The sequence below is a fragment of the Elgaria multicarinata genome, chromosome 1 (assembly GCF_023053635.1).
Source record: "Elgaria multicarinata webbii isolate HBS135686 ecotype San Diego chromosome 1, rElgMul1.1.pri, whole genome shotgun sequence".
In the NCBI taxonomy this organism is placed as follows: Eukaryota; Metazoa; Chordata; class Lepidosauria; order Squamata; family Anguidae; genus Elgaria; species Elgaria multicarinata.
The window spans coordinates 87,402,560-87,411,410 of NC_086171.1; the positions used below are offsets into that span (position 1 = coordinate 87,402,560).

The window sequence follows — 8,851 nt, forward strand, 5'->3', positions numbered from 1 at the left end:
TGGTCCCTATGCCTGAGGGATACTACACACCTCCTATGATCCAGAAGTTCTTTGAAGACAGCTTCAGCGAGATCTACCTCTGGCACATGCACGCACACTTGAGCATGTTCCACAAATACATAGAGGAGCTGGAGCGTGAGAACAACTCCGTGGTGGAAGTGTTGAAATGTTTGGACTCTGTCATGTACGTCCTCCGTGAACGGGAGACCAACAATTTTTTGTCTCTTAAAGTTAGGGAACTCCTGGGGAAAAGTCGCAGGGAGGGACTAGATGCACGGTGTGACTCATTCTGTGCCCAAGTAAATCAGCAGTACAAGAGGTGCATTGACTATCTCCAGAAGTGGACGAGACCCCTAGAAGAGTTCTCAATATTCAGATGGATTGCCCTGAATGAGGAACCAAAATGGGCTGATGTGGAGACTACCGTGCAGTACTTGACAGAGAGGGGAGTGGTCATCAACGATGTCAGTTGCTTTGATCAGTTTGCAAATCTGAAAAAATATTTTGAAATTATGTGTGATGACGTTGACTTCAAAGACTTGATGGCACATCAAAAGTGGACTAAATATTTTGAAAGCTCAAAAAGTGCAGATTACTACTCTGAACTGCTGAAGATCGCACAGTTCTTTTTTGCAATTCCGTCACACAATGCAAATGTGGAACGTATTTTCTCCATGATGCAAACACAGTGGACGAAAGAAAGGAGCCAGTTGTCTGTGGAGACACTGAAAGGACTCTTACAGGTTAAATATAATTACAAGAAATGGACTTGCAAGCAGTTTTACCGTTTCCTGTTAAACACTCCACCCCTTTTAAGAAAAATAAGATCTGGTGAAAAATATTCCAGGCCACGTCAGGAAGAAAAGTCTTAGAATTTGTACAGTAAATAAAAATATGTTAAATTCTGAAACTGCATATTAGGCATTGTATTTTATATTGTATTTTGTATTTGTGTTTTTAGTCTTGATGTTTTATTACGTTTTTTATGGTTTCAATTTTTTGTGGCAATACAGGCTAAAAGCCTATTGAAAGAAGTTTATGTCAACTGATAAAATATTGTTGAGATTTTGTGATTCTCTGTTTCTACAATTGTATATAATTCTAATGCAGTGGTTCCCAATTAGCTAAGTACTGCAGACCCCTTGTTTTTCAAATGCCAAGCCATGGTGGACCCCCTGGGTGGGTTACGCAGACCACCAATTGGGAACCACTATTCTAATGTGTTCTATGACTGTTGTGGTTGTTTATTATGTTATAAAAATAAAGAAATAGTTTTATATAAGTGTTAATTCTTTTTTTAGTATTTAGTATATTATTATAGTAGTTGTGTGCCTTTGGCACTCATTGGTTGCTATCATTTACTTTTTGTGAACCACCCAGAGAGCTTCGGCTCTTGGGCAGTATAAAAATGTAATAAATAAATAAATGTGACCAAGGCCACCCCCCCCCTTGGGGGCCGGACATGTTGAGTTGGCTCCGCCTTGGGGGTGGGCATGTTGGGGTGGCCACGCCTCCTGACAGCGGCCATTTTGTCCTCCTTTTTGGTTTCCAAAATATGGTCACCCTATTAGCGTGTCCAATTCACCTTTCATCAAGGGTGTTCAGGTACCAGAACTCTTGGCCCTCCATTTCAGTGGAAGGTAGCGGCTGATCCAGGTAGCCAAGCCACCGTTAGCGGCTTGCTTTTGCATGCTTGACAGCTACGAAGAGACAAATGGAAGTAAAGGGGGCAGGGATGGAAATGGCCAGTTGTCTTGTCTTTTTCTCTCTGCCCCCAAACTTTCATCATGTGTGTTACAAAGAATGGCCTCTTCGTGCTCTCAATGGAGCCAGAACATTTGCATATTAATTTCATTGTGTGTGTTCATGTAAAACTATTTGACTCACAGGAAACTAGTCACAGTTATTCAAATTAATTTGCAAGGGACCAAACCATTGTTTTCCAGCATGGGAGGTGTCACTTCTTTTGCATCCTAACAGCTTGCCTTTTTTTCTTTTTCTTTTACTGCAAAGAGTCGGCAAGATTTAACCTGTTGCAGAAACAAGCAAAAGTGCTTTTTTAAAAAACTCTTACTTTGAAGACTGAACCAAAAGAAAAGATGCATTTCACAAAAAACGTCACACCTGAAATACAACCCTGTTTCAGCATACAGAGTTAATGCAGGAAGTATTGCCTTCAGTCTCAGTTGGCTTCAGCCTGTTAGACTAATGATGATGTGACATCATATTGTGTACATGGGCAGAAGGTAGGTCAAGATCTATTGGTAGTTCTCCATGTGATTCGTAGTAGATCAACTGGGGTTTTCCAACTCTCAGTGGTTTAAAAGAGTAGCAACCACAAGCCTGAATTAGGCCCAAAACTTGAGCAGAAAAAGCAGTGGAGGCTGGTGGCTCAGATTTTGGTGGGGCTTTGAATCCATTCCAGGTTTCTGACACAACTCTAAAGGAGCTATTCAAGATGCTGAACATATTTGTGGGGTGGGGTTCCACATTTTGGATTGCTCCATTAGAGTTCTGTCTAGTTCTGACTGAAAACTGGAATGGATTCACAGCCCCACCAGAAGTGGAACCACCGGCCTTGATAGGCTGGAGTGCTGGGCTGAAAGCAACAGGATGAAAATTAATAGGGATAAATGCCAAGTTCTACATCCAGGAAATACAAACCAAATGCACAGTTACAAGATGGGGGATACTTGGCTCAGCAATACTACAAATTAGAAGGATCTTGGAATTGTTGTAGATCACAAGCTGAATGTGAGCCAACAGTGCAATGTGATTGCAAGAAAGGCAAATGCTATTTTGGGTCGCATTAATAGAAGTATAGCTTCCAAATCGCATGAGGTACTGGTTCCTCTGTATTCAGCCCTGGTTAGGCCTCATCTAGAGTATTGCGTCCAGTTCTGGGCTCCACAATTCAAGAAGGACGCAGACAAGCTGGAGCGTGTTCAGAGGAGGGCAACCAGGATGATCAGGGGTCTGGAAACAAAGCCCTATTAAGAGAGACTGAAAGAACTGGGCCTGTTTAGCCTGGAGAAGAGAAGATTGAGGGGAGACAGAATAGCACTCTTCAAATACTTCAAAGGTTGTCACACAGAGGAGGGCCAGGATCTCTTCTCGATCCTCCCAGAGTGCAGGACACGGAATAACGGGCTCAAGTTAAAGGAAGCCAGATTCCAGCTGGACATCAGGAAAAACTTCCTGAGTGTTAGAGCAATACGGCAATGGAACCAGTGACCTAGGGAGGTTGCGGGCTCTCCCACACTAGAGGCCTTCAAGAGGCAGCTGGACAACCATCTGTCAGGGATCCTTTAGGGTGGATTCCTGCATTGAGCAGGGGGTTGGACTTGATGGCCTTGTAGGCCCCTTCCAACTCTGCTATTCTATGATTCTATGAACTATGATTCTAGATTTGTGTGTGAAAGGACGTTTGTGTGGGAGATCCAGTTCTGGTACAGAAAACAAATTCCAGTTCTGAGCATATGTGCAGAGACATCATGCCAAACAAGGTGCTGCCTCAGGGTCTGTTGCTCTGAGGTTGGTTGGTTTGTCTGTTTGTTTTTAAAATCTAGGGCTGAACCCCACTTCTCTGTAAAAGAAAAAATAAAGCACTTACAAATTTACCTGTACACCTCAAAGCATGGAAATCATAATACTAGTACCCAGGGGTCATCGAATGGAATTGATTAGACATTGTTGTGAGAATAAAACACAGAGAAAGAGGACCTTGTAAGCTGCCTTGAGTTTCTTGCAAGAGGGAAAAAGGCAGGGTATAAATATAATAATAAAGTAATAAATAATTAGAAAGGAAAGGAAAAGGAAAGGGAAAATGCCAAAGTAGTTGTGTTGATCATAAGTAAACTTCTAATACCCATGTTAGTGTAACACCTTTATTAGACCAACGAAGAGATCACAAAAATCATGGAATCATAGAATAGCAGAGTTGGAAGGGGCCTACAAGGCCATCGAGTCCAACCCCCTGCTCAATGCAGGAATCCACCCTAAAGCATCCCTGACAGATGCTTGTCCAGCTGCCTCTTGAAGGCCTCTAGTGTGGGAGAGCCCACAACCTCCCTAGGTCACTGATTCCATTGTCGTACTGCTCTAACAGTCAGGAAGTTTTTCCTGATGTCCAGCTGGAATCTGGCTTCCTTTAACTTGAGCCCGTTATTCCGTGTCCTGCACTCTGGGAGGATCGAGAAGAGATCCTGGCCCTCCTCTGTGTGACAACCTTTCAAGTATTTGAAGAGTGTTCTTGCATGGCCTAATAAAGATAAAAGAACATACTTCTTCATACATTGCATAATTAATTCATGGAATTGGCTGCTGCAAGATGTGGCGATGGCCACCTGATGAATAGCTGTAAAAGGGGTTTGGACAAATTCATGGAGGGCAGGTTTAGAACAACCTTCTCTAACCTGGTGCCTCCAGACGTTTTGGACTGCTTCATGTAATCTTCCCAGACAACTTTTCTAAGTTGGCAGATTTTAAAAATGTAATGAATAAATAAATAAAATAACACCTTCCAGCATTCCTGACCATCACCCACGCTGGCTGGGGCTCATGGGATCTGAAGTTGGAAACGTCTGAAAGGCACCAGGTTGGAGGACGCCATGCTATGGCTCATAAGCTGAGTATAATTTTCTGTCCAAAGTGATACCTGAATTCTACAACATTGATAACTATCTTCCGCATATTGGTAATGCCCAAGGGAGCATCTGCTCCCCTGTGGTCCTTTCCCTTTAAACCTGCCTGATCAACAAAAGGAGACTTCAAATCAAAAAGTGCTTCCAGAACTTTTCATTATTAATAATGCTCTGCAGCTAAATTGGAAATCTGTTCATGTAGCCCCGGGGGGTGATTAATGTAGCAGACGAGGAATTTTGATTAAGCAAATGAAATGTCTGACACATGGACTATTTATCAGTTCTTATGATACTGAAACACTCTGATCACTACAGCGGGTAAATGAGCTTTCATTGTTCTCCATTCTGTCAAGCGTGGGTCTGGATTTGGTCCTGCTGATCTTCTAAAATACACAACGATTGTGATTTTAATACACACGCACACACACACACAGAGGCACATTGGTAAGTGGCTGTGTGTTTTGCTTTTTGCTCTGATTATGGCTGGGATTTAGGAGATGTGCAAACGGTGTGTGAAATTTTTCAGTTGCCAACGGTTGACTGCAAACACAATTCAGCCCCCACAGTTGGAGATGCAACGTGCACTTGGAGAATCAAGTAGTAAACAGAAAGCGTGTCTGACTCAAAGTTGGGAGGCAGACACCGGATACAGTGACTATAGGACTGTGACCCCTTCGAACTTTGCCCTCAAAGACTGCCCTTTATCATGCCATCATATATTATTATTATTATTATTATTATTATTATTATTATTATTATTATTATTATTATTTCTTACCCGCCTCTCCCTCTGGATCAGTGTCATTTTGAATCAGAGACATTTCTTTTTCTTTTGTACTCTAAACTGCCATCCTTCCCTCAATCTTTCACCAATCTTCATGGAATTTTCAGATTATGTAAAATCAACATTTCTTTTTGAAACATGTAAATTTCCAAAAGAGATTAGTGAACATTTTTAGATTTTATGAATGTTAGAATGGCACACACACACACCCAATTTAATATGGTGGAATGCAGAATCTACTCATTATCCTTAACTACATGGACACTACAGTGTCCATGTAAATATGAATGCTTAAAACTACAATATGAAAATAAAACCAGAATAAAACTGAGCAGCAACGCAGAGATTTAAAATGCAGATTTAAAACAACAGAACTAAATGACTAAGATAATAAATTGCTAAAATACTGGGGAAATAAAAAGGTTGGAAAGAGTATATGTAAGTGCCAGGTGAACCTCTCTAGGGAGCTCATACCACAGCTGGGGTACCACAGAAGAAAAGGCCCTCCTCCTGGTAGGCACCCACCTTACTTCCTTTGGCAGGGTCTGATGGAGAAGGACCCCTGAGGATGATCTTAGGGTCTGGGCAGGTACAAATTGGTGGAAGTGATCCTTCAGATAATCTGGCCCCAAGCCATTTAGGGCTTTGAATGCTTATACCAGTACATTGAATCGGGCCCGGACATCAACTGGAAGACAGTGCAGCTGGAAAAGTAGTAGCATAATGTGAAGTCCTTGGCCAGCCCTCTTTAAATTGTAATAACTATTTCTAGATGTGTATCTATATAGATAAATTATCATGCAAATGTTTTTTTTTCTTTTTCTTTTTCTTTTCGCAGACAACAACAGAATTATGTACATCAGGATGGGAACAGTACTCAGACGCAATACTTGTACTTCTGGGTACAGCCCTCGTTCCACTCTTCCAGGCAAGAGCTCATTTCACGCTGCTCTAAGAGCTGAACCTGCCTAAAAAAAACACTCTGCATTTTTGCAGGCTGGTTCATCAGAAAGCAAAACCGATGCACGTGATTTTAGGGACCAACATGTCCGCAAAGACCTCTTGGCCTTCTGGCAATGAATACAGAGAACCTTTGTCTTTCCAAAAATATTTGTTTGTTTTTTCTAACTCCGGTCTGTTATCATGTCTGACACAGACAGGGACCCACTTGTCAGTCCTCGAACCCAATGAGTCTACAATGGTGGATGTAAAGGGTCAGAGCACAAAAGGAACACTTTGGAACTTCCCAGTTGACATAAAAGCAGTGGTGTGTGGAGGTTCAGAGACTTCTCACTTCTCCATAAGGGCTTCCAACTGCTCTTGAAGAGAGTCCAGCTGCTGCTTCCCTCGCTCTTCTTGCTGCTTGAACTCATCCAGCTTAACTCATCTTAAGCGCCAGATTCTCCACTTTCATGATAAGCTCCTCTTGGCGTTTCCTGCAATCCTGGGTCTCCTGCAGCTTGCCTTTCAGGTTGTCGATCTGCTTCTGGATTCCCATGGCTATCTGGTTGCTCCCTTCATTTTCTTGCTGCTGTCTGTCTGATTCGCTCAGCTTGCCCTGCAGCCTCCTCTCCAGGTCTTCTTCCGTGTCCATGATATTCAAGTCTTCGTCATCATGGTGATCCCTCTCATCTTCATCGCTGCTGGTGCTGCTGATGTCATTAAATATCTCCTGGAGTTCATCACGTTCCGATGAACCATGGCCTTGCTTGTGTCCAGACATTCCAGGAGAAGAAATATCCAGGCCTGTGAGTGAACCATGGTTGTCAGGTTCTTTTGTTTCATCTTCGGCGATGACTTCCCAGCGGACACTGACAGCTTCAGCATCTGTGCTCAGCAGATGTTTCACTTCCTTTTCCACATCTGGAGACTCAATGTACTTCTTCTTGGCTGTCTTTCTGAACCGCCTCTTCCTCACGTTCTTCAGTGGAAGAGTAATGCCATGATTCCAGATGAATTTCTTCTCCCTATCCTTATCTTTCTTCTTGTTGGCTCTGGGGTCAGTACCAGTAGCTGGTTCTTCCAGGGCGGGGTAGAGTTCACCATCCACAGTGCACACAAGCATCTCGCAAATATCTGCAGTCTTATAGAAAGTTTTCTTATCAATGGTTTTTAAGCTCTCTGTGGTGCAGGGCAAGTCCACCAGCTTGGCAGCTAATGGGACACGGTCCACTTGTACAATCCCGTGGCGGCCATCCGCATGCAATTCAATGGTGAGCCTGTCTTTCAAGTTGACGCTTCCAGACTGAACTGCCCTCCGCACAGTAGAAGCATATTCCAGAGGCAGCCGTAGTATACACTGGCTCTCCAACTCAGGGGGAGCATCATCCTTGTTCTTGCTCATCTTTTGTTTTGTAGATGCCATCGCTCATCTTCTTGCTTCACGCAAACGTTTATAAAAACTTGTACCATTCAAAAAAACAGCCGCCCAGCCGGTCCGTCGAAGTAGACCAATCCATCCCGGCACCGCTGACGCTGCGGAAGCGGAACGGGCGGCGGCTCAGCAGGGAAAGAAAGGGAAGGCAGAGGCCGGGAGGCGGCGGCTCCGGGCAGCACAGGAGAGGCAGGTACGAAGGCCCCTCTCAGGCAGGCCTCAGCATCCCCGCCCACCTTCCGCCTTGGGGAAGGCCTTGGGCCTAGTTTCCCCACCCCTCCGTGTCTGGAGCGAGCTCACCCAGCCTTGGAAGAGGCAACTCTGCGACGAAGTTCAATTATCATGCAAATGTTGTGCAAATCAGTGCCCTCTTTTTTAGCCCTTCACAAGTGGCCAACCTGAAGGTGGCTGGCATCCCATTATACAGACCTTCTTTTAGCAATAAATAGCCCAGACTGAGGCCATAGCTAGACCTAAGGTTTATCCCTGGATCGTCCAGGTGTCAAACCTGTTCATCTAGGTGACACACAGGGGATCCAGTGCTCAGGCAGGGGCGAACCCTGGATGAACCCAGGATAAACCTTAGGTCTAACTGTGGCCTAAGAGGGCTGCAACAGCATTTGAAGCTCTATAGCAGTCAGTGGGCTGGGCTGGGCTGGGCTTTTCAGGATCACCTGCTGACCAGGGCCAGGAGGATTCAGGTCTTCAGTATTAGAAGACTAGCTGGAACTGCCTGCTGTCCCTGTGCCCAATTAGCAGCCCTCCTCCTGTCTTGCAAGGCTTCTGTTTCAAGCCCTGAAAGAATGAATGAGGTCCAAGAGCCATGTGAGTGCGTGTGAGAGAGATAGTGTGTGCTGTGTGTATTTCAATATCTGCATCAAAATGTGGACTTTTGGATGAGATATAATGTTTCATCTAATCAATAAATCAAGCCGTGTGAAAAGGGATTTTAAGGCTATTCCATGCAAAAGGGTTTCCAGTCTTTGAACTGTATAGTACAGTGGTGAGATACTGTAGCTCCCAGGCTCAGTTCAGAATAGGTTCACCTCA

At 44.0% G+C, this 8,851-nt stretch overlaps 1 protein-coding gene across 1 annotated transcript; it reads right to left on the reverse strand.

The window, feature by feature from the left end:
- Positions 1-6,805: 6,805 nt before the first annotated feature.
- Positions 6,806-7,905, reverse strand: LOC134392323 (transcription initiation factor TFIID subunit 7-like). Its single transcript, XM_063116573.1, has one exon. It carries the CDS (start codon positions 7,790-7,792, stop codon positions 6,806-6,808), a length of 987 nt encoding a protein of 328 aa, XP_062972643.1. The 5' UTR covers positions 7,793-7,905.
- Between the last annotated feature and the right edge of the window lie 946 nt (positions 7,906-8,851).